The sequence below is a fragment of the Borostomias antarcticus genome (assembly GCF_949987555.1).
Source record: "Borostomias antarcticus genome assembly, chromosome: 16".
Lineage (NCBI taxonomy): Eukaryota > Metazoa > Chordata > Actinopteri > Stomiiformes > Stomiidae > Borostomias > Borostomias antarcticus.
The window spans coordinates 15,280,248-15,306,155 of NC_140249.1; the positions used below are offsets into that span (position 1 = coordinate 15,280,248).

At 49.7% G+C, this 25,908-nt stretch overlaps 1 protein-coding gene across 1 annotated transcript; it reads right to left on the reverse strand.

Moving 5' to 3' along the window:
* Nucleotides 1-56: 56 nt before the first annotated feature.
* ldha (lactate dehydrogenase A4) lies at nucleotides 57-7,570 on the reverse strand (the record flags this gene model as incomplete). The annotated part of the gene is made up of 8 exons (XM_084451099.1): nucleotides 7,440-7,570; nucleotides 4,047-4,172; nucleotides 2,816-2,933; nucleotides 2,394-2,567; nucleotides 1,847-2,020; nucleotides 1,182-1,299; nucleotides 378-501; nucleotides 57-221 (listed from the first exon to the last, which is right to left on the reverse strand). The coding sequence occupies exons 2-8, from the start codon at nucleotides 4,170-4,172 to the stop codon at nucleotides 57-59; spliced, it is 999 nt and encodes a 332-aa protein (XP_084307225.1). The 5' UTR covers nucleotides 7,440-7,570.
* Between the last annotated feature and the right edge of the window lie 18,338 nt (nucleotides 7,571-25,908).

A 25,908-nucleotide genomic window follows, 5' to 3' on the forward strand; every position in this document is an offset into this window, starting at 1 on the left:
GACTCGGGGGCGTGTGTGTGTGTGTGTGTATGCGTGTGTGTGTGGGAAGGGCCGCCTCACAGGGCGAGCTCCTTCTGGACGTCCCAGAGGGTCTCGGCGCTCTTCGCCAGCTGCTTCTCCTCCTCGGGCTTCAGGGTCATCTGGATCACGTCCGTCAGGCCGCTGTTGCCAAGGACGCAGGGCACGCTCAGGAACACGTCGTTGTGCACGCCGTGCATGCCCTGGGGGGGGGGGTGTGTGTGTGAGAGAGGTAGAGAAGGTGAGAGTGGTTGGTAACAGCTCAGGTGAGATGGATAACAGCAGCTGTGTGTGTGTTTAGGTGTGTGTGTGTGTTTAGGTGGTGTGTGTGTTTAGGTGGTGTGTGTGTGTAGACTCACGTTGACCAGGGTGGACACGGGGTGGACCTTGTGCATGTTCTTGGTGATGCTCTCCACCAGGTCAGCCACGGACATGCCGATGGCCCAGGAGGTGTATCCCTTCAGCTTGATCACCTCATACGCACTGACGCAGACAGACAGTTGTGATATGTTTATTGTATATCAGTGAACACTGGCTACACAACGCTGGTAACAAACACGTCTTTTGTCTCTAGGCCTATCCATGATATTACAACAGTTCAGCTCTAAATTCACAAAGTGAAGTGGAGTAGAAATATGGAGAAATGCACTATTGGAGCAGTGCTACTGCAACGCTTCACACCTCGTAATCGTATCGTATTGTTATCGTCAACCCAATATTGTGCATCGTATCGTGAGATTAGTGTATCGTTACACCCCTATTGCTCACCCTATCATACATGCTGTCCGTGATTGAATGATCATCACCTCAGAGCCATTCTAACAAACACAGTTCCAGTACACAGTGTGTAGCTAGGATAAGTAGCTTGCTATAGTGGACTTTAACTGAGGTCCCCAGCGTGGCTTTGACACTGTTCTGAACTGCTAAACCAAACCCCTACATTAGGCTTAGTTGCCCCGTTGTTGAAAGCTCACTGTTGCGGTGTGTTCATGTACCAGCATGCTTCCTGGCTTAGAGCCCTTGGTTCAAATTCCTCGCTCCCCTTTACTCCTCCTCCCTGAACGCAGTAGATGGCGCCCAATCGTAATCATTAACATTCTCCATTGTGTTAGTGATGTATCGGTGGGGGGTTAGGGTTAGGGCCGGTGTCCAGCGAGCCTCACCTGTCGACCACCATCTTGTGGACGTCTGCCCAGGCCTCCTTGTCGTCGGCGGAGCCCATCTGCGGGTTGAGCCCCTGCAGGGAGACCCCGGCCACGTTCACGCCGCTCCACACGGGCACTGAGGGGCGGAGCCAGAGACACGGCCGTCACAGAGGGCCACACCCGGAGGACAGACGGATCAGGCAGACAGACAAGATGGACAGGACTGAAAGACAGACAGAGAGGCAGACAGACAGACACACAAACACACACACACACAGAAAGATAGATAGAGAGACAGACAGAGAGGCCGACAGACACACACACACAGACAGGCAGGCATTCAGATAGACAGACAGACAGATGGACAGAGAGACAGACAGACAAGATGGAAAGGACTGAAAGACAGACAGAGAGGCAGACAGACAGACACACACTCACAGAAAGACAGATAGAGAGACAGACAGACAGAGAGGCAGACAGACACACACAGACAGACAGGAAGACAGACAGACAGATGGACAGACAGACAGAGAGGCAGACAGACACACACACAGACAGGCAGGCAGGCAGATAGACAGACAGATGGACAGAGAGGCAGACAGACACACACACACAGACAGACAGACAGACAGACAGATGGACAGACAGACAGAGAGCAGGCAGAGCAGACAGACAGGTCGTACCGCTGGAGTCTCCGTGCTCGCCCACGATCCATCCGTGGCAGCTACTGGGGTGGATGTGCAGCTTCTCCCCCATCAGGTGACGGAAGCGGGCGGAGTCCAGGTTGGTGCCGGAGCCAATCACGCGGTGGCGAGGGAAGCCGCTCAGCTTCCACGCCACGTAGGTCAGGATGTCCACTGGGAGGAGGGAGAGAGGGGGAGAGGGAGAGAGGGGGGAGGGGGGGGGGGGGAGGAGGAGGAGGAGGAGAGGAGTGGTTGAGAGGGTCACAGTCACTCAGGTTTACGATCGCCATCTTTCTGTCTGTTTCCACTCTCACACAAGATGAAAGGAAGGATGCTCGCACGCCCACATGAAACAAAATGTCCACACTGAGGTTAAGGACGGCCAAAATATATATTCTCCATCGTTTAAATCACAGCGCTGTAAAAAAAAAAAAAAAACGTCAATCAAAAAGTGGTAGAGTGAGAAAAAGTTTTTGTGAATGTTACCTTAGTCGGTCTGCCACGCACACACACACACACACACACACACACATACACACACACCTACCGGGGTTGGACACGACCAGCAGGATGGCGTCGGGGCTGTATTTGACGATGTTGGGGATGATGAACTTGAAGATGTTGACGTTGCGCTGCACCAGGTTGAGGCGGCTCTCGCCCTCCAGCTGACGAGCACCCGCCGTCAACACCACCACCCGGGAGTTAGCCGTCACACTGTAGTCTGAGGGAGGAGGAGGAGGAGGAGGAGGAGGAGGAGGAGGGGGAGGAGGAGGAGGAGGAGTCACACAGCTGGCTCTGCCTCACAGTGGAGCTACACAGTGTGTCTGTGTGTGTGTGTCTGTGTGTGCATATGTCTGTGTGTGTGTGTGTGCGCGTGTGTGTGTGCGTGCGTGTGTGTGTGTGTGTGTACGTATGTGTGTGTGTGCGTGCGTGCGTGTGTGTGTGCGTGTGTGTGTGCCGGCGTCTCACCTTTGTCTCCTACGATCTTGTGTGTCTTGAGGAAGAGGGAGCCGTGCTGCAGGTCCATAGTTTCACCCTTCAGCTTGTCCTCGATCACATCCACCAGCGCCAGCTCGTCACACAGGTCCTACACACACACACACACACACACACACACACACGCATACACACACGCATACACACACACACACACACGCATACACACACACGCACACACATACACACACGCATACACACACACACACACACACATACACACACGCATACACACATACACACACGCATACACACACACATACACACGCACGCATATACACGCACACACACATACGCGCACACACAAACGCGCATACACAAACACGCGCACACACACACAAACACACACACTTTAAGGGATGATCTCTGGATGGGTGCTATAAACATTCATGTTATAGTAAGGTTAGAATACCACTTGGAGTGAGTTAAAAAATCCCACAGTCCTTTTCTGTAATATTGGCTTGATGCTTTCTTTCCTTTCTTTACTACACATGACCGGTACACACACAGGGTGCATACGTTATCCTGACAACTGACCAATCAGATTCATCCCCTGGTAGAAGGCTGACCAGAACCTCCTGTTCCTAGTAAATAAACCTGTGACTGGACATATTTGGAAAAAAAAAGCTGAGTCAGTGACCCAGATCCCTCCCTTTCTCTCTCATTCTCTTTCTCTCTCTTTCTCTCTCATTCTCTCTCTATCTCTCTCTCTCTCTCATTCTCTCCTTCTCTCTCTCATTCTCTCTCTCTCTCATTCTCTGTCTCTCTCTCTTTCTCTCTCTCTCAATTCAATTCAAAGGGCTTTATTGGCATGGAAAACATGTTTTCCTTGTCCAAGCAAAAAATCACACAAAAAAAGAAAGAAGTAGTCTGTCCATTGTGAAACCCTCAGCGCTGCTAACGTGAGCTAACAGAGCTGTGGTCAGTCTCTCTCTCTCTCTCTCTGTTGTCCGTCCACCGGCAGCAGAAAGACTGGATGACTGCTCTGAATGGCTTTAAACCGCCCCGGGCGACAGGGTCTCAATCCCCAAAATAAACCAGAGAGAACGACTTAGGCAGAAGAATGGCTTCTCTAATCACCGGCCTGGAGGGGTTTCTGTGACTGGACCCAGGGTCCGTGTTTGTTCTGCGTTGGAGCCCCTAGCTGGCGGGGTTCTGCCTCCCTCCCTCTAATCCCCCACCCCCCCGCTCCCTTCTTCCTCACCTTGAGCAGGACGCTGACGGCGCAGGCCATGCCCACCATGCCCACGCCCACCACCGTCACCTTGTTCCTGCAGCCCACCGGCTCCTCCTTCATCACATGGGTGATCAGCTTCTCCTTAGTGGTCATCTGAGGGAGGGAGGGAGGGAGGGGGAGAAAGAGAGGGGGAGAGAGAGAGGGAGGTAGAGAGAGGGAGGGAGGGAGGGAGGGAGGAAGGGAGGGAGGGGGAGAGAGAGAGGGAGGGAGGGAGGGAGAGAGAGGGGGAGAGAGAGGGAGGTAGAGAGAGAGGGAGGGAGGGAGGGGGAGAGAGAGAGAGAGAGAGGGAGGGAGGGAGGGAGAGAGAGGGGGAGAGAGGGAGGGAAGGAGGGAGAGAGAGAGGGAGGGAGAGAGATGGAGAGAGAGGGAGGGAGGGAGGGAGGGAGAGAGAGGGGACGGAAGTAGGGAAGAGAGATGTTATATAATGTGTGAAACAGCACCAGTGCTAATAGGCTCACGCAGGGCCGGTTCACATGACTGGTCAGAGAGACAGACTGACCTTCTCCCCTCCCTGCTTTTGTGTTGTTTTGGTTTCTGTAGAACAGGACTTCTAACAGTCTGACTCCGTGGAAGTAGATTTTGAGGATAAGCCTCGTCATTCGTTTATTACTGCCCAATCGGTGGTGGCGAAATCTGTTGTCCGCCCAATCGGATTCAGACTACGTGAAACGACAACAACCTAGCGACCGCTCTGCCGAAGAAGACTGTGATTGGTTTAAAGAAACCAAGACACAGTTTATTACTGCCGAAGAAGACTGTGATTGGAAATACAGCGCCCGCCCCCCCATCTCCGAACGGTAATGAGTCCAGCCAGACCTTTTCTCCAGCTGGCACAGCGTAAACAAAGTGTGGAGATACGGTAGCTCTGGCTACACAAAGCTAGACTTCTAATAATCACACTCTTCAGGTCAAATCCGGGGTATCTATGAGAACGCAACGACATCCAGACAGGAAGGATGCGGACAGGAAGTTCATCCCCAGTGCGCGGCCGCTCCCGTGACCGCAGCAGTCCCGAGTCTCCATGGCTACCCCTCTCTCTCTCACCCTCACTCTTGACTTCCTGGTGAACTGGTGGAGCGTGTTGACATCGTCACTCGCAGGCACGCCTCTCCAGGGTTGTGTGGACACAGGCACGTAGTGGAGTAGCTCTGGGGATTAATACGCCGTAATGCCCTCAGGAAGAGGCTATTTAAGACCCCCCCCCCACACACACACACACACACCTGCTGGCTGAAGTAGGCCGGCCCGCTTCTTATCCAGTTATCTGTTCCTGAGAGAGGGATCTGCCTAATGAGCCAGAGAGCTGCTGTAGGCCTGGACACACACACACACACACACACACACACACACACACGCACACACACACGCAGGCTGTGAGGAGTGACCAGAGGAGGACAGGCCCTAGTGAGTCCACAGAGGAGCTAGAAGAGTAGGATAGTATTACAGAATGAGACTGAAAGCCAGTCTTGTTAAGAGGAAACCTATTTCGACAGTGGAGTCACGTTGCACAATGCTCAGCTAGAGAGACAGGGGGCACTATACTGCTGGAGAGAGACAGGGGGCGCTATACTGCCGTGTGCATCTTTGCCCGGAGCAGTCTTTGAAGCTGAGTTCTTGTAACCATGACACCAGACCAGAGTTCTTGACATTTGTCGACCTACAACCGCCATACCATCCAGATCACATCCCACTAGCCTTCACACACACACACACACACACACACACACACACACACACACACACACACACACACACACACACACACACACACACACACACATCCTAGCACAGCAAGACATTCTTCAGTCTCAAACCCATCCCAAAGCTTCAGAGAGGGTGTCCTGCTCACCACCACAGGTCGTTCATATTACTCATCTCCAGGGGCCTCTGGCCCCTGCGCTGACTGCTGAGGGCCCCTCGAGGTCTATCAAACATATGACCTTTAGACCGTACAGCTGCCAGTCCAGACGTAGCTGCGTTATCTGCCGCCTGCCTCAATTGGGTCCTAAAAGCCAACTGGCAGCATGAGACCGACACGAGATGACCGGAGATGCTCGAGAGGTTGTGATTCTGGAATAGGCAACCGGAGTATCAAGTCCACAGGCCACAACCTATTTCCTAGACAAGCACATGACCCTAGAATGAGCCATCTGTCCTGTTACCTCCATGACTGTAATCTGAGTGATGGACAGACCTTATGACTGGAGCTCCACAAACAAGGGTGACACAATACCCAATGGCTAACAAATTTAGAAGATTTTACAATTATTTGGACAGTTTAGGAGAGTGTTTCTCAAACAGGGGTCCACGGACCCCTAGTGGTCTATGGGGTAACTACAGGCGGTCCATGGGAAAGTGTTTTAAAATGCGTTGTTAATGTTGAGAAAAAATCTTGAAAACCACTGGTCTAAGGTACTATCACATCATGCTAAGTGTTTATGCACGATGATGGTAGCAAATGAACTACGGATACCAAGATGCTTTGCGCGATGGGCGTGGTTCTCTGTGGAGCGCTCCATGTAGTACGAAGATCTGGTCACGTAGTCTCGGATGCGCAGTCTACAGGTGGGGGGGGGGGGGGGTATCGTGGCGCGTCGGTCGTGATGAAAACAGCCTCACTCATTAAATTAATTAATCCACCACATATAGCCATACATTATAGTCTCCGGCGCATGGTGTAAAAAATCGAGGGATCAAACAAATAACAAACAAACAATAATAACAATATTAACAAATATAGGCATTTGTTAAGGGTAAATGCTATTTCTTTTATAGCCTAACCCTCCGACCAATAAGACATTAGACTATGTCAATACATTAAACATTTCCACCCCGGTAGACGTCTAATAGCATAAGGCAACATATTGCAGCAACATGTTTTATCAATTCACAGTGACTTGCAGTGTCCTCGAAATGTCCGGTGGCTCCCCGCGTAGGCTAGAATACTGTAGGCTACGTAATCTGTTATAAAACGGCTCTGACATCAGTCAGGCTGGAGTAACGTTAGCATTTAAAGTGTCCAACACACATTGTTTTAATTTATCAATTAAAACCCATCTATGTTGGCAGGATCTTGGCACACAGTCTCTTCCTCATTCATATTTTTTGTTCACTTTTTTGTTTTTAACTTCCTGGTATAGGCTAGGCGTGCACGTTTTCAGTCACCATCAGATAACGTAGCAAGTCGTGTACTTGCCTACTGATGAACTTCCAGAGCGCACAGCATCATCCACTATCTGAGTAGCCTATCTCACCAAAGAAAGCTGCGTCGGATTTTCCATACAAAACCAGGCTACACAGTTATAGCACCATCCACATCCGTACTGTAGAATATTTCTAAATACACTGCAGATATCTTACCTTGTAGGTTTTAATGTGAGCGAGCTAGAAAAGCCTGAAGTCTTGTTGGAATGTCTTGGACTGAGCGCTCCTCTCCTCTCGGCCGCTGGATGTCTGGATTCAGCGTCTCCGCAGCAGTGCCGCGCGCGGGGGAGGGACGCGGTATTTAAGGAGCGGCGGACGCAACGTGCTTACATGTGAGATGAATCACATCGGATGGCCGCCACGGCGTGGAGAAGGTCACGTCCGTGCTGAGGGGAACGTGACCGTTTTTTCCCCAACTGCCTTGATGCGCCGTCGGAATTTCGTTATCAATCGCTTTTATGTATCGATGTGTATTTTACTCTTGTGACATAATCCTATAATCTATGGAGAAATTGTGGTGCCCGGCTTTCTCCCAGATAATGACTTTACACAACCTGTTGAGCACAGCTATACAGAGTTGTATTTCCAACTCACATTAAAAGTAGGCCTACATTTCCCTACACCCCTGGGAACATAATCCGGTGATAGGAAACAGGATTGAATAGAGGAGAGCTATTAAACCATACATCCATGTATTAAACCCACGGGGCCCATATCTACAATGACGCGCCCATCCTTTGTCGCTTGGGCACAGTTACTCACATCCTCCAGGCTTCTGTCTGGTGAGTCTGCAACATCTCCACCTGGTGGCTATTATTTGTAATTGCAACTATGTAGCCAACCGTAGTTGCACAACTCAAATGCAAGTAAAAACGAATCTCTTGTTTAAACTGTCGGCACACCTGACACGACCATGTCTCAGATGAGCATTATGCTGTTCTCAGATGTCAGCACCTCCTCATGTTGAAGACACAAATGGCTATCTGACAAACTACTCCCGACTCCACAACAAGACCAACCAAGCACATAGATTCTTACATAAAGCATATACTTTGGTGCTCAGTGTAACTATTTATGTTGAAGGTTGTCCTTATGGGGCCGGATCTAGGATCAGCAAATCCACCACTTTCCAAACTGTACACCTCTGCAGGTCCAACACACACACCCAAAAAAACATGATATCAACTAGAAATGGTGCTCAGAGACCACAGACCTCCGCCTTTGAATGCATGTTGTGGCTCTGTGCATGCCACAATTGAATTGGTTCTAAATTGGTCCATGCTACACCCTTCCACTGATTTGCATGAAAGTCAGTCTGGTAGTTTGAGTGTAAACCTGGTCTAAAGAATGAATGGAGGTGATTGGCCGGCCGTGTTTGGGCGGGCGGTGGACAGGCCCCTGGATTCGGACCTGCTCTAAGATTTAACAGGTTCTGAGGTGGCCCACACTACACCCTTCCACAGTTTCGTGAAAATCGGTGCGGCAGTTTTTGCGTTATCCTGCTGACAGACATACATATGTATACGGACGTACACACGCCACTGAAAACATGACCTCTGACCCTGCGCTGTCTCTGGGGCGGAGGTAACGGTCAGACGGGGCCCCGGTGTGTTTAATGTCACGTCCATGCTAAGAAAACGTGACCAGTCTTTCAAATGCCTAGACGTCTCGTCAGAACTTAGGCTTACTGAGGAATTCTGTTATCATTAAGCCTTTATGTATTAAAGTTGACTTTACTATTGTGCATAGTCAGACTATCTATGGCGCGATTGTGCTGTCAGGCTTCCCTCACAGATCATGTTTTTACACAACCCGTCAAGAACACAGCTGAGCTGACAACCTCAGTATTTCCAACTCACACGTTCTCCCCGTTTCCAGCTGGTCATCTCCATGAGAACATGGTCTGGGTGATTGTAAGACACGGGATTGGATAGAGGAGAGCTTGTCTCAACCCATACTGTGTATAGGCCCATATACAATGATGTGCCCATCCTTAGTCACTTGGACATTATGTCCTCACATCCTCCACATTTCAGGGATGTTCGGGATGCTGTCTGGTGAGTCTGTGACATCTCAGTGTCTCCACCTGGTGTCTATGTTGTGTAACTGCAACGATGTAGCTGTGCAAGTGTCACCACAAGGAGGCGCTATTCTCTTTAAACTGTGGCCCACCAGATATGATCTCGACTCTGTCTACCATTCCGCCCTGAGATTTATTACGGGTGATAGTTATGACACCCACCACTGTGCTCTTTATGAGAAGGTAGGCTGGTCTCCTCTCTCAGTAAGGCGTAACTATCACTGGTATTTGTTTATTTTCAAAGCCATTATTGGTAAACCTCCACCATACATCTCATCTCTGTTGGACTGGAGCGTTGGTACCTCCCAGACCCGATCAAACGATCAGCTTGTTTTCAGGGTTCCTCGTGTGCATTCTGAACTCGGTAGATCTGCTTTTGTCCATGATGCTCCTTATACCTGGAATACTCTACAACACACTCTAAAGCTTGAGGTCCTTCCTTCAGTCGCAGAGTTTAAATCCTTGGATCTTGGCATTTGTACTTAGACCTGTAATTGTTTTAAATTATTATTATTATTATTGTATTTGTTCTGTTGTTACTTGTGTATTTGTGTGAACGCGTCAACATTGTAAATGAGGGAAACCTCAGTGCTTTATGAGTATGAATAAAGGTTTGATGTCTCAGACGATCCAGCTGTTCTCAGATGTCAGCGCCTCTTCACAACCGTCAGGGCGGCGAGCTGAGAAACTACTCACTCCTGACTCCACAGCATGACCGACCAATCACATCGATTCTTATCTTATTATCACATCCTGCTCAGTGTAACTATTAGTCCAATACCAGGGAAACAGATACAGTAGAGGATCATGGGAGGATCTACAGCCCTGTAAGCGTCTATGGGACCCCTGTGGAGAGGGTGGACCACTCCAAGTATCTTGGTGTCCATCACCAAGGACCAGAGGAGGACTACGAACACGGACGCGGTGGTGGGGACGTCACAGCAGATACCGCTCCCCCTCAGACGTCTGAGGAAACTCAGAGCGTCTCCCCAGATACTCAGGAGTTTCCACACGTGCACTATTGAGAGCGTCCTGACCGGTAACACCACCGCCTGGTACGGGAGCGGCACCATGCAAGACCGGAAGCCCCTGCCGAGAGCGGTGCGGTCAGCGGTCAGCGGAACGTGTCACCTCGCCCGCACCCAGACAACAGCCTCTCCTCTCTGCTCAGGTCAGGAAGGAGGTACGAAGACTGAGCACTGACCTCTGGACTGAACTCAAAAGCTCAACAACAACCCTGCCCCCTTTTTTTGACCTTACATTACTTAGTGTGTGCACAACCTAGGAGCTAATGGCAAAACACCTCACTGCTCTTTGTACTTATGATGTAGCACGTGACTAATACATTTGACTTTGACTTTGTAAGGTTGTCCTTATGAGGCTGGAGATCTTGTATCTCTAATCCTGCACATCTTTCTTTGCACAACCTACAGTATGCATCCCTAGGAATATATCCCCTTGTTAAACACTTATTATTTCTGTTGCATGATTGTACAGTTCATCTGTATATTTACATTTCTGTATATTGTACTGTATATTACATTTATAATTGCACTCACTGTAGTTTATTTCTTAATCTTCTTTGATGTCCCTTGAATAGCTAGTGTAACAGTGCAATTTCCCCTCATGGATTAATCAGGTACCTACTAACCACCTACCTACCTACCTACCTACCTAGACTCAGCAAATCCACCTCTTAACAAACCATAATGCTTTTGCTGGTCCAACACAAAACAGATCTCAGATCAGCCTTCCAACAACACAGAAAAACATTCTATGGGCCAGATGATAATTTTGGTACCCAGATACGCCATTCTAGAACCCAGCCATGTGCAGACATGCGTACTCACAACATTAACGCTGTAGGAAGCGAGTCTCTGGAAAGCCAACGTGGGCAGCCTGCCTCGCCCGCTCCACGACCAGGCCTGCTCGACCCTGAGAGCACGGACACCGGCCCGGATCAGGAACGCGCTCCGACCGCATCCCAGCATCCTGAAGCTCAGCGCTCAGATCAGGCCTGATGCTCTCGCGCCGGAATCACTCCACACGACCTCCGGAGGCCCCTCTGAAGCGCCCGGTCGATGGAACTGGATATTTAAGCGGCGGCGTGGATGTATCGGCGCTGTTCATCCAGGTCAAGTGCTAATAGATCACACTGAAGCTTTCCTTATCTCCTCTAGCTATTATTGTTCACCTAGTTGCACCTCTACTGCAAACATTGAACTCTTAACTGTCCTGAAGTTGGCTTGCTTCCTTACAGATAGCTGACTCTTTCACAAGCGTATCTACAGTGATTAATTGGCACAAGCAGAGCGGGATGTTATCAGATTTTAATAGCAGAACAGAGTGATACTTGAATGTATAATTGTTATCCAAATAGTACTACTACTTGACTGGCTTGACTGATAAGCACATTTCAGGTTTTGTTCTGTAATCAGCCCCCCTCACTAGATTCTCAATAGCCTTGTTCTTGAATATCAATTTCACAACTGGTTCTAATTGGAATCTCTGCTCTATCACGGCCGATGATGAGTTTAAACATCTAATAAAAAAGTACAGTAAGCACATTGCCGGGCATTTAGGGTTGAATCCGGAAACACTTTTTGAAAATATAATTTTTCTGTTGTACCTTAAAGTACCCGCAGACACCTAGGAGTTGATTTGAATATTGGTGGAAGCAGGAGGACCTCTTCGTACTTTTTGTACTTCTGTAGGAGCAAGGGACAGTTGCTCACACACACACACACACACACACACACACACACACACACACACACACACACACACACACACACACACACACAGCCTTGAGACACCAAGTAAGCTTCTATCAGATGACTAAATTACCGCAGATAATATCTGATCTTATCTAACAGATTGTGGTTACCCACAATCCCCTGCAACATAAACTGACTTTAAGAGTAACCAGAGCCATTCAAATGTTTAGCAGCCATTCAAAATATCTTCCATTTATTTACTTTAGACATACTTTATCATAAGAAAGGAAATGTTACTTGTCACAGAAAAACACTTCTCTACAGTATGTGGTATGCTGGTCCGCTGTCCAGTTCAAGTTCCAGTTTAGAAATACTTTATACCCAGTTTAGAAATACTTTATACCCAGTTTAGAAATACTTTATAGCTATGTAACAAAGTACACTTTCACTGTTTCGCTGCTTACACCACTTACAGTGGTGGCTTTGTGTCAGACTGCAATAACATTCAGTATAGAGGCATCGCCACACCTAAGGGGACGCCTTGACTGGGGGCTGGGGGACTTCGACTGCTTATCACTGGGCTGACCTCTGACCTCATGACCTTGATAGTATAGTATTACAGCAGATAATAGCCTGAGCGTCTATGTGTGTAACAGGAGTGGAGATAGCGAATGAACAACACTGACTGGCTAATTGTGTAATCATGGCTCAACCCTGCGGGAGATACTGACACACCCTCCCAAACCTAGCAACCTCTTACTGCCCCATCCCAAACCTAGCAATCTCTTACTGCCCCATCCCAAATCTGGCAACCTCTTCCTGTCCCAAATGTAGCACTGGGCCCACTAGGGCTCAGACTGGTCCTGCCTCTGGAACTGATGATATCTTAACCTGACATGGTTGAGATATATAACATACACACACACACATATATATATTATGTCTATGCCTCGTCCCAGCCCCGGACCCCTAGTTTGCCCTGCTCACCCCCTGCTCCCAGTCCAGACCCTCGCCCCTGCCCCAGACCCCTGGTTCGCCCTGCTCACCCCCTGTTCCCGGCCTGGATTCCTGACCCTGAGCTCCTGTGCCCCCTGGACCCTCCTGGACCCTGAGCACCTCCCCTCCCAGTGACTGCCTCTGCACCACCCCCAGAGACTTTTGTACACTTTGATCACCAGGTTTTGTTCTGCCTGCTTGTGTGTTTGGTCTTGTGTTGGTTGTGTTGTCTTCTATGTTGGTTTGTGTCCTCCCAGCCCCAGCTCTAGATACCTGTCCCTCACTAGTCCCACGTCACTCCAGTCCCTCCTCTCCTGGCCCTCTAGCTCCCCCCTCTAGTTTCCCCTTGTTTACTGCCCAGTCCCATTCCCAATCCCAGCTTCGTTCCCTGTTCCCTTGTGTCCTAGTTCCTCTGTCCTTGTGTTGGTGTCTTGTTGGAATCCCTCCATGTCCTTGTCTGGATGATTGTCTGCACCTGTGTCTCGTTATGTCTTGTTGCACACCTGTACGTTGTTCCTTGATTGTTCTCCCAGAGTATACACTTAGCTGTGTTCGGAATCGCTTCCGTTCCCTCACTCCCTATTCCCTATATGGGGTTCACCATTTAGTATTTCTACTACTAGAAAATGTAGGGTACATGCACTGTTCCCTGGAAATCAAGGTGAATTGTGGGTAATAAATAGTAAACTATATAGGGAACGAAAATTCCGTGGAGAATTCGGACACTACAAACAAAATGGCTGACGCCCCATATAGTGCACTATATAGTGAATAGGGAGCGATTCCGAACACAGCCTATATTGCCAAAAGTATTCACTCACCCATCCAAATAATTTAATTCAGGTGTTCCAATCACTTCCATGGCCACGTGTATAAAATCAAGCTCCTAGGCATGCAGACTGCTTCTACAAACATTTGTGAAAGAATGGGTCGCTCTCAGGAGCTCAGTGAATTCCAGAGTGGTACTGTGATAGGATGCCATCTGTGCAACAAGTCCAGTCGTGAAATTTACTCGCTACTAAATATTCCACAGTCAACTGTCTTCTGAATTATAACAAAGTGGAAGCGATTGGGAACGACAGCAACTCAACCACGAAGTGGTAGGCCACGTAAAATGACAGAGCGGGGTCAGCGGATGCTGAGGCGCATAGTGCACAGAGGTCGCCAACTTTCTGCAGTCAATCGCTACAGACCTCCAAACTTCATATGGCCTTCAGATTAGCTCAAGAACAGTGCGTAGAGAGCTTCATGGAATGGGTTTCCATGGCCGAGCAGCTGCATCCAAGCCATACATCACCAAGTGCAATGCAAAGCGTCGGATGCAGTGGTGTAAAGCACGCCGCCACTGGACTCCTTTAGATGTCTGTCCTTTAGATGTCCTTTAGGTGTCTGTCCTTTCGATGTCTGTCCTTTAAATGTCCTTTAGATGTCCTTTAGATGGCATTTAGATGTCCTTTAGATGCTGATGCCTCGCCCTCTGTGGTCGACCTGATGGCCTGGTGGTGTTGGGGGGGGGGGGGGTTCTGGTCCATATCCAGGTAGGAGGGGGTCGGGGGAAGCATTACCTCCAACAGGAGGGGGCACAACTGAAGCGGACCCAGCAGGTGTACGTGGAGGCACAACAGCCCCTAGAGGAGTGACCTCTTCACCCCGGAAGTGTTCTCGTGCCTGAGGAGCGTTCCTCGGCGTGGCTAACGGTGTGACTGACCTTGGGGCCGCCTGGAAGCGGCTAGGGGGCGGTGACCCCCGACCGAAGGAGGGGTCAGACGAGTCTCGATAGGGAGCCATCCGATCATGATGAATTACGCCCGCGCGTCCCAGAGGGGCCTGCCGTGCACAGAACACAACCTCCCCCAACCTGGCAACCGTGTAGCATGGCCCTATCCAGTCACTGTCCAACCTGGGGCTCCTGCCTCTCACACGTTTGGGACTATACCCATACCAGGTCCCCTGCTGAGAAGAGCGACCCCTTCACCTGGACATCGTTGTCTTCTTCTAACAAGGCCATTGATTACGCAAGTTTCCTGCTTCACTTTAGATTCTGTCCATTGATAATATATTAAAAAAAAAGATAAACGACTCATTCAGTTCTCACTTCAAATGAAAGGGGTGAAAGAGGTTTTTTGCTTATCTGGACTAGAATACTCTTTAGGCTCAGGTGGATGTGAAACAGTCCTGGGCTGAGTTTCCCAGAGGCATCGTAGCGCTACGTTCATCGTAATCTACAGCGTTCATCGTAGCGCTACGATGCCTCTGGGAAAGCCCCTGGCTCATAAAGAATAGAACGCAGACAGAAGCTGCAGAGGGCCAATGCCTACTCGCTGATTGGCTGTACCTGCAGCCTGCCTGTCATAGGCACTGTCGTAACTTTTACATTAGAATACTTAAAAAGGCAGAGTGAGTTCCAGCCAAATACTAAAGGAATGCACGCACATCATAGTAGTGCAGGTGCTGGATCAAACATAACATATGAAAGCGAAAAAATTGTACGCATCCGTAGAGACCTTCTTCAGGGGCCGAAACAACCATTAAACTCACCTTGGAAGCTTATTTCAGTGTGCGGACAATCTTTTCGTTTTCACAGTGAGTCCCAGCGCCATAGATATAATGAATTAGAATTGAATTACGTTGTTTTATTATTTTTTTCTGTCCCAGTCTGGGAACAGGGGCAACTAATGAAATATAGTCTGTCTGGTAGTCAGGCGTGACCTACTAGTAGACTGCCCTCTAGTGATGTATTCTCTCTTTGGTTTACACTCACATGCCTGTCCATGGAAATATAGTCTCATATGTTTTGTAGGATAGTTTGTTATATGAAAATGTTTTCTTCACATTTGCTCAGATGTGTTTGTTTGGGTTTTGCCATGTTCTGGTTTCAGCTGACTGTACTAAATCCATTTACAGATGTACATTTGAACATTCAGAATTCTGTCAGAGGACATGTAGTACCTCATATGACCAGTGGGAGGTGCTGTTATAAAGGCGATGAGCTCCCACTGGAAATGGGTTTGGCTTTGGAGATTATTCATCTTTAAAGACGCAGCGCGGTAAATAGTTTACATCATAATATGGTATAGCTAAGTCACATTTGAGCTTGAACACACTAATGTCCTCATTTTCAAGAAGTAGGCTACAGATTCTTGCTTCCAGAACCGTGGTAATCGAGGTAATTATGTTAATCAGTGACAGAATTAGCCTATACGTTTTAGTGATACAGTAGCCATGTGTGTTCATATGACTTAATGTAGGCTATATGCGTTATATTATGTGTGGTTGTGCGTGCATGTGTGTCTTGAACACACTGTGGGAGAGAGAGAGATAGTGCTCCATGACCTGTCGTTTTACACCATGCTGGATCATACATCATCCCCCCGTGGACAACATCCACCGTTTCCAATCAGAGCAGAAGAACCAGAACTTTCCCGAAACTTAAAAACAACTTCTTATCGAATTACTCCTCCTCTCCCCTCCCCTATCCCCGTAGTCTTCCTACCCCCCGGTGCCCCCGAATGTGCCAATCCAATCAGCGGCACCTCAGTGGGGGTAAAACAACACTGTTTGTCACGTAACCCTCCTTCTGTGCCACGGGGTCCGCTGCCAACGCGCTGTTATTGCGCCGGGCATTGGGACCCGCGTCTACTGTGTGGGCGATATCCCTCTCGCTCTCCACGCCTAATGGAAGGAAATCAAATCACCGGGCCCCAGACGACTTCCCGCGGCTCTTCTTAGAAATAGGGCCGAGCCGAGAAGAGGTCTCGCGTCGGAACACGCGCATCATCAATCACGAGCGCGGGTTCCGAGGGGACCCCGGGAAAACACTCTTAGAACATTCTCACAACACGGTCCAGCGCGCAGAGGCCGGCTCCGCGAGACCCTGCAGAGACGACGACCCCACCTCCCCCCGCATCAGAAACATTTAAACCTCAAACCGCCCCCACACAGCATTTCAACCTTCAATACCCCCCCCCCCCCTCCTCATACACACACACACACACACACACACAACCTCAATCAGGTCTTCTCCATGACGCCCCCCGCTCTGGAGTCCTAAAGTCCCTCCCCCCATCTCCTGTTCGCTGATGATAACGTTCCTGGTGGAGTTTCTTCATTAACCACCCACGGGCAGATTAAACCAGAGCAATAATAGCCCAATCAGTAGCAATTAAACACTGATAAGCCCAGCTCTGCTGGGAGAGACAAGCGAGAGGGAGAAGGTTTGCGCGATAGGGGAGTGCGCGTGGATGCCAATCTGGGTTACATCCGTACCGACGATCCCTTAGGAAGTGTGTGTGCGTGCGCGCGTGTGAATGTGCGCGTGTGTGTGTGTGTGTGCGCGTGTGTGACTATCCTTGCCCCAGTCCTAATCTGCTCATCAGGCCTATTATTCTAATGAGATGTGAAATCAGGAGCTCATCCCCAGGCACTAATCAGGTGCTAATTGAAAGGCGGTGACGTCATCATCGTGGCCCTCATCCTGCCACCTGTGTGGAAGGAGGCTCCGCCCCCTGCGGTATCAGATGGAACCAGACAGATATCGTTCTCTTCGAACCTTGAGGCTGTTGCTGAAAAGGGGGTATTTGATCTGGATAACTCACCTAGATCCTCCACAACCAATGAATGTGGGTTACATACTGATTGGATGGAGCTCTCTTCCTATCAGTGGGTTCTGGAGCTGCTTGGGAGTGGGTCAGTACTGTGAAGCCCGTGAACAGGGTTCTGGCGTTGTTCTAGGAGCCGGGCGGACATGAAAGCCAGTGGATAGATTCAGCAGATAAAAACTGTTGTGCCGGCAGGCATGCAGAGACCAGCCAAGGACGAGAATAAGAACAGCTGTGTGGATTTAACACACACGCAGACACGCACCCACACACACGCACACACACACACACACACACACACACACACACACACACACACACACACACACACACACACACACATATACACACAAACACACACACATATACACCTATACACACACACACACACACACACACACACACATATACAGGCACACACACACACACACACACACACAAACACACACGCATACACACATATACATGCACGCACACACACACACACACACACACACACATACACACACACACACACACACACACACAAATACATTTATACACACACACACACTCCCAGAGACTGTTGTTTTCAGGTCCGATCATGAATCCATCTGTTTACTGTGGAGCTACAGGGATATCCAGTAATCTCCTAGCTCCACATTCCCCTCATAACAGAACTTGCCAAACACGTGTGGGCGTTTGTGCGTCTTAACAAGCATCAAACAAATCTAAAGCCTAAATCTACAGCCCCAGAGAAAAGCCCAGGACTCTGCTGCAGCGATATGGTTCAAAATGGCCTCCCAGATGGACGAACGAGGACTGACGACCATATGTTTCAGCTAGGCTTAGAATAATCAAACAGTACACTGGAGCTACCTGCCTCCTCCCCACCTCCCCAGTGTGTGGGTGTGTGTGTGCGTGTGTGTGTATGTGCGTGTGTGTGCGTGCGTGTATGTGTGTATGAGCGTGTATGTGTGTGTGTGTGCGTGTGTGTACGTGCGTGTGTGTGCGTGTGTGTGTATGTGTGTATGTGTATGTGCGTGTGCGTGTGTGTATGTGCGTGTGTATGTATGTATGAGCGTGTATGTGTATGTGCGTGTGTGTATGTGCGTGTGTATGTATGTATGAGCGTGTATGTGTATGTGTGTATGAGCGTGTATGTGTATGTGCGTGTGTGTATGTGCGTGTGTATGTATGTATGAGCGTGTATGTGTATGTGCGTGTGTGCGTGTGTATGTGTGTATGAGCGTGTGTGTGTATGTGTGTATGAGCGTGTGTATGTGTGTGTGTGTGCGTGTGTGTGTGCACGTGTCTCGGTGTGTGCTCTTGTGTTAGTGAAGGGGGGTAAGGTTAATTGAAATTGTTAGAGTGAAAATGATTCCCTCAGGAGGGGCTCAAGCAGGGAGGGGCTGTTCACAAGGGGGGGGCAGAGACAGGGATGTAGAAGACAGAGGGAGAGAGGGATGAGAGGGAGGTGTAGAAGACAGAGGGAGAGAGGGATGAGAGGGAGGTGGAGAAGACAGAGGGAGAGAGGGATGAGAGGGAGGTGTAGAAGACAGAGGGAGAGAGGGATGAGAGGGAGGTGTAGAAGACAGAGGGAGAGAGGGATGAGAGGGAGGTGTAGAAGACAGGGAGAGAGGGATGAGAGGGAGGTGTAGAGGACAGGGTGAGAGGGATGAGAGGGAGGTGTAGAAGACAGGGAGAGAAGGATGAGAGGGAGGTGTAGAAGACAGAGGGAGAGAGGGATGAGAGGGATGAGAGGGAAGTGTAGAAGACAGAGGGAGAGAGGGATGAGAGGGATGAGAGGGAGCTGTAGAAGACAGAGGGAGAGAGGGATGAGAGGGAGTTGTAGAAGACAGAGGGAGAGAGGGATGAGAGGGAGGTGTAGAAGACAGAGGGAGAGAAGGATGAGGGAGGTGTAGAAGACAGGGAGAGAGGGAAGAGAGGGATGAGAGGGAGGTGTAGAAGACAGGGAGAGAGGGAAGAGAGGGAGGTGTAGAGGACAGAGGATTCGGAGGTGTGGAGGACAGGAGGACGGAGAGAGAGAGGTAGAGGACAGACGGAGGGAAGAGGGAGGTGTAGAGGACAGAAAGAGAGAGGGAAGAGAGAAGTGTAGAGGACAGAGGGGGGGGGGAGAGAGACAGAGAGGGAAGAGGGAGGTGTAGAGGAGAGGAAGAGAGAGAGAAGGAAGCGAGAGGTATAGAGGAGAGGGAGAGAGGGATGAGAGGTGTCGAGGACAGAGAGAGGGAAGAGAGAGGTATAGAGGAGAGGGAGAGAGGGATGAGAGAGGTGTAGAGGAGATGGAGAGAGAGAGGGATGATAGAGGTGTAGAGGAGAGGGAGAGAGAGAGGGAAGAGAGAGGTATAGAGGAGAGGGAGAGAGGGAAGAGAGAGGTGTAGAGGAAAGGAAGAGAGGGAAGAGAGAGGTGTAGAGGAGAGATAGAGGGATGAGAGAGATGTAGAGGAAAGGGAGAGAGGGAAGAGAGAGGTGTAGAGGAGAGGGAGAGAGGGATGAGAGAGGTGTAGAGGAAAGGGAGAGAGGGAAGAGAGAGGTGTAGAGGAGAGAGAGAGGGATGAGAGAGGTGTAGAGGAAAGGGAGAGAGGGAAGAGAGAGGTGTAGAGGAGAGGGAGAGAGGGATGAGAGGTGTAGAGGAAAGGGAGAGAGGGAAGAGAGAGAGGGAAGAGAGAGGTGTAGAGGACAGAGGGAGAGAGGGAAGAGAGAGGTGTAGAGGTGTAGAGGAGAGGGAGAGAGAGAGAGAGGTGTAGAGGACAGAGGGAGGGGTTGAAGGATTGCTGTCTGGCAGTGATGCATGAAGGCTGTGGATGGAATGATTCATGTAAAGGTCAGGTGTGTCTGTCCTTCGCTCCCCCTGACCCCCCCAAACACGTTTGATCTCATTTCCTCTCCCGCCTCCTGCTTATTTCTATCTCCCCTGTTTACACCGTCCATTCCTCATCCTCCTCTCCTCATCCTCCTCTCCTCCTCTCCACTCCCCATCCTCTCCTCATCTTTCTCTCCTCTCCTCATCCATCACCCATCTCTCCTCATTCTTTCCTGTCCTCATCCTTCTCTCCTCTCCTCCTCTCCTCTCCTCCCCATCCTCTCATCATCCTCTCCTACTCCTCCTCTCCTCTCCTCATCCTACCCTGTACGGGTCTGTGGGTCTAACCTCTCTCTCTCGTTGTCTCTCTCTCTCTACCCCCCCACCCTCTCTCTCTCTCTCTCTCTCTATCACCCCCCTTTCTCTCTTCCATTGACTCCCTCCCTCCATCCCTCTCTCCCTCCCCTCCTCTCTGCGTAGCCTTTCCTCCATCCTCCCGTGCTGTTGTTCATTTCACAGATGACAGGCTGCCGGGGCGTGGCTGGGCAGACGCGGGGGCAGGGGGGGGCGTGGGGGGGAGGGGCAGACCAACTGTTTAAACTCCAATCAGCCTTTATTGCTCTCTGGAGGAACGTGGCACAGCCCCCCCCCCCCCCCCCCCCCCAATGAACTTCCTGAGGGGGGAGGACGAGAGAGGAGGATGGGAGGGAGAGAGGGGCGAGGAGGAAAGGGTGTGTGTCAAGGCAGGGGGCTGATGGGAAAAGGGGACAGTCATTACCCCCGTGTGCCCAGTGAGAGGCCAAATGAACCATCGGTTTCAATCAGCCTGGCCACGGGTGTGTGTGTGTTTTAGAGAAGGAGAGAGAGAAAGAGAGAGAGTAATAGTGCGTGTGTATGTGTGTGTGTGTGTGTGTGTGGCGCAGGCCCGTGTCGGCAGCGATGAAGACGTCGGTGATGATGCATCTGCCACTGACGTTGGCTCCCGACCGCCCCGACCGGCACAGGTCTGTCCCCTCTCCCTCTCTCCATCCATCTCTCAGCATCTCTCTCTCTCCATCCATCTCTCTCCCTCCACCTCTTCCCCCCTCCCTTTCACACTACAGCACCAGCCTACTACTGCTCAGATACGACTAACCTCTGTCTCTCAGCACAGAACTCCAACCACAACACTATAAATAAGCAGCATTGGTTATCGAGCCTAGTGGGAGGAGCCTATCTCCTGATTCCTTAGTGTGAGGCAGCTTGATGTACAAGTACACACCCTGGACATGACGCTAGTATGTTGCCCCCAATCCAACCCTTGATTCTGAGTGCCAAGCAGGGAGGCATTGGGCACCTTTTTTTAAAATATTTTTTTTAATAGTCTTTGGTACAGCAGGGCCGGGGATCGAACCCCCAACCTCCCAACCTCAGGGCGGACGCTCTAAGCTGGTAACTACATAAGCCATCTCTTAATCACAACCAAAACATTTAACATGCTAAAATTAAGACAGCAGTAGACAGTATAGAATAGAATAGAATAGAATAAAGTTTATTCGCCATATATAACCAGTACAGGTAGGCCTACATTGAAATTCTTGTTATCGCTTGTCCTTACAGCAGTTTGTGCCTCAGTCAGTTTAACCCCCATTCAGTGGTTGTCTCCTGTTTCAGCACACAGTCCCTGCGAAGCTGCAGTCAGTCTGTGAGTTCATCCCGTGAGTTCAGCCCGTGAGTTCAGCCTGTAGCCCAGAAACACTCGTCCTGAGGAGATCCCCGCCGGTCTGCCCAGGACGGCGTGTTATCTGCGGAGTGATAGATGGTTCCGGTTTACGTCGCGCTGTGAAGCGACGGTCCGCGCGGCCCCTTCCGCCCCGCCCCGCTGCTGTAGCGGTGTGCGTGTGTTAGAGCAGATACGCAGAGCGCGGGTGCGTTTACCAGACAGACCCAACCGCACCTCTCCGGTCCCTCTCATCGCAAAGCGCCTCCTCACTGAGGTGAAGTCACCTTGACCACTCTCCTGTGTTCAATGGAGGTTTATAACACACACACACACACACACACACACACACACACACACACACACACACACACACACACACACACACACACACACACACACACACACTAGCTGCTTGGCTTTGTGAGAGCGAGGAAGGGAGGGCGGGGATGTGACATTGCCAGCAGCGAATCTCCAATTGGCCAGAGAGCAGAGCGCGCCTTGGTGATATGTGTGTATGAGACATTTTCAAGGGTAACTGCTTTGCACTCAGCCCGTGTGGTGCAGGTCCATCTAGAACCACAGAGAGGTCACTCGTGTACAGTGGCTATAGAAAAAATAAAATAAAAATATATATAGCCATGTACGAAACCTTCGTTTATGCAAATTATATTATAAATAGAAAATAAGCTTCAGGTGAATGGAAAATATACAAAATGCAAATGAATACAAAATGTAGCTTATATGCCGAATGCACACAAAAAAGTCCCAGATCATTCCTTTGACTGGACTAACGGCGCTAACGTGTTCAACTTGACGGCCGAGGCCACGCGTGATCCTGGGTCAGTCTAGCTTCTGCGATGTTCGTTTAAACCTCAAAGACCTCTGTGTTTTTGACGGTTGGTGTTTTCCTACTGAAGGGACAGCCCAGATAGCAAGCGGATCTGGGCCATATACAGGCCAGATCTGGCCCTTGTGGCTTAGTTCCGGCCCATATATGGCCCAGAATCATTAGCCTACACATCCGCTTGCTATCTGGGAGGGGCGCTACCAAGCCCCCAGGAATCGAAATCTAAAGTGAAGGCCTATTGAACCGCGCCATCTTGGCTAGATTTGTAGTCACTTGGCTATTTCCGGTTACTTTTGACTTGCGCAGTTGAGCTTCTCTGGCCGACGCGCGTCCACGCACGTTCCCGGCTCTCCCCGCTTTGATTTAGCAATGAAAACCGGCTTGCATATTAACCTGTTTTTGTCAAATATATCAATTGGAGAAATTATTTTTTGATCCTGGCATCTTAGTTTTAACAAGTTAAATATAATTGAACATGTTTTGTTTGCTAGTAGATGGTATTCATTCCGTTCGCGATAACGTTATTGCAGCCAGGCTAAATTCCTCCAGGGAGCCAGTGACAGGCGAGTTGAAGAGCTTCACTCCCCGCCAGCAGGAGCTCTGGCCGCGGCTACCGCATCTCGGAAAACCCGCTGAGTTCGTGGCTGCTATTTCACACTCGCCCTTGATCAATCCCAATACCGATCCATGGTAATAATGAATCAATCGTTCAGATCAGATCGGCAGTGCTGCATGCATGTTACAACATCATTGTTAGCTTTATTAACATAACCATAGCCTACATTTATCTCTCTAACGTTAGGCTATCCATCTTACACCAGTCGGCCATTCGATAGCTGGAAGCGGTCAACGCCAACGTTGACTGAAAACACCCAAACTCAGTGTATCGTTTCATCTTCATGCTACACATCAACTCCTTTACATTGTATGTGAATAAATTCCTATTATTCTAAAAATATCCCATTTCTGTCCATTCCTGGAAAAGGCTAATAATTGCTGTCAAATGATCACTCCAGTTTATCACCGTATCCCACTACCATTTCAACTATGCACAGGAGGTTGTCTTGTGGTCATTTTCATTAAAAAATGTGAACTTTTTCGTGGACGCGCGTCGGCCAGAGAAGCTCAACTGCAAGTCAAAAGTAACCGGAAGGCCAGAAAAGCACAACTGCGCAAGTCAAAAGTAACCGGAAATAGTCAAATGACTACAAATTTTGCCAAGATGGCGCGGTTCAATAGGGCTTCATTGTTGATAGCGGCCAGTGAATGGAGTGGCTGTATCCAGTTTATATAATACATCCATGGGCGCTACGGAGCTCTGACCGCGTGCCAGCGCTCTAACTGCGGCGCGCGGCCGGTGATCACTCTACTGGTTGATAAATGTCATCTCTGAGTTCTGCTACTGGGGTTTAAACTCGGTGAGTGATCACGGCGCGGTAGCTGCTATTGTAGCTGCAGCACTAGCATGCGCCTATAATTACTCAGGCGCTCACACGGCCAAACTAATTACACACGCAGGCGCCAAACCCTCCACATCACAACAATTAGCTCCGCGCCAATTAGTTACATTGTAATTATCGAGGGTTCTGATTAGCGAGGAAACACTTGGTTTGTGTGTGTGTGTGTGTGTGTGTGTGTGTGTGTGTGTGTGTGTGTGTGTAGAATATTGAATATTACAATGTTCCATTTCCCCATATTTTTACGATCTGCCCCCATAGCCTTTCCCAAGTTTAGCGCTTAATTGTGGTAGATGAAGCGTGTAGTTGATAAGGCGAGTGGTCTTGAATGGCTTATTGAAGCTGTGGCAGAGGCCCCGTCTCCTCTGTCGAGGCTTGTTGCTAGGTGGGGAAATCTTCCCAGGGCGCTCAGCTGAGCTGGAGTGGTCCACATCTCTTTGTGTTTCTGTCATGTTACTGTGGATGCGCTCACCCGCTCTCTCTGGTGCTGCACAGGAAGAGATGAACCGCAGGACGACTGTTCTGATAAACGAGGCTGGGATAGATGGGAAATACAGCAGCAGATACAGTAGTGGTTCTCTGTATTTTAATCAAATAATAATAATTCAGTTTTAGGGAGGAGGTGTAGTTCAGCCTTATAACCAGCAGATGGCAGTGGAGCTGCAACAGTGCCATTGCATGGTGTGTGTGTGTGTGCGTGTGGGTGTGTTTGTGTACGCACATGTGTGTGCGTGCGGGTGTGTGTGTGCATGTGTGAGAGTGTGTATGTGTGTGCCTGCATTTACCTGGCGTTTTACCCATACTCTTGCACAACGATAATAAAGAGTGTGTGTGTGTGTGTGTGTGTTCCATGTACGTGTGATGATTTGACGTGTGAAGAGTGATAGAGGAGTGTTCCATATCATTCCCCTGCAGACGTAGCATCTGCATATATGCCTCTAAGTGTGTTGATGTACATTTCTTACTGAATATCATTTTCAATTTGGAATTTGATCCCCCTCTCTCTTTCCCTCTCTCTATTTCTTCCTCTTTCTCCCTCTCTCTCTCTTTCTCTCTCTCTCTTTCTCTCTCTTTCTCTCCCTCTCTCTCTCCCTCTTTCTCTCTCTCCCTCTTTCTCTCTCTTCCTCTCTCTCTCTCTTTCTCCCTCTCTTTCTCTCTCTTCCTCTCTCTCTTCCTCCACCCCTCCTCAGCTGTACGTCATCCAGACTCCTCAGGCCAACAGGTGATAAACGAGTGTCATGGCTGACAGGTAGAGGTCTGTTCATCCCTCCCTCCCTCCCTCCCTCCCTCTCTCCTCCAGCTCCTAAACGTTTACAGATGGACAGTAATAGTCTCCTCTGTCCAATCACGCCTCACGCTCATTAATCAATCAAGCTGGTCGACCAAACACAGCCAACAGCTCCACTCAGCTGGCCAGGATAAACA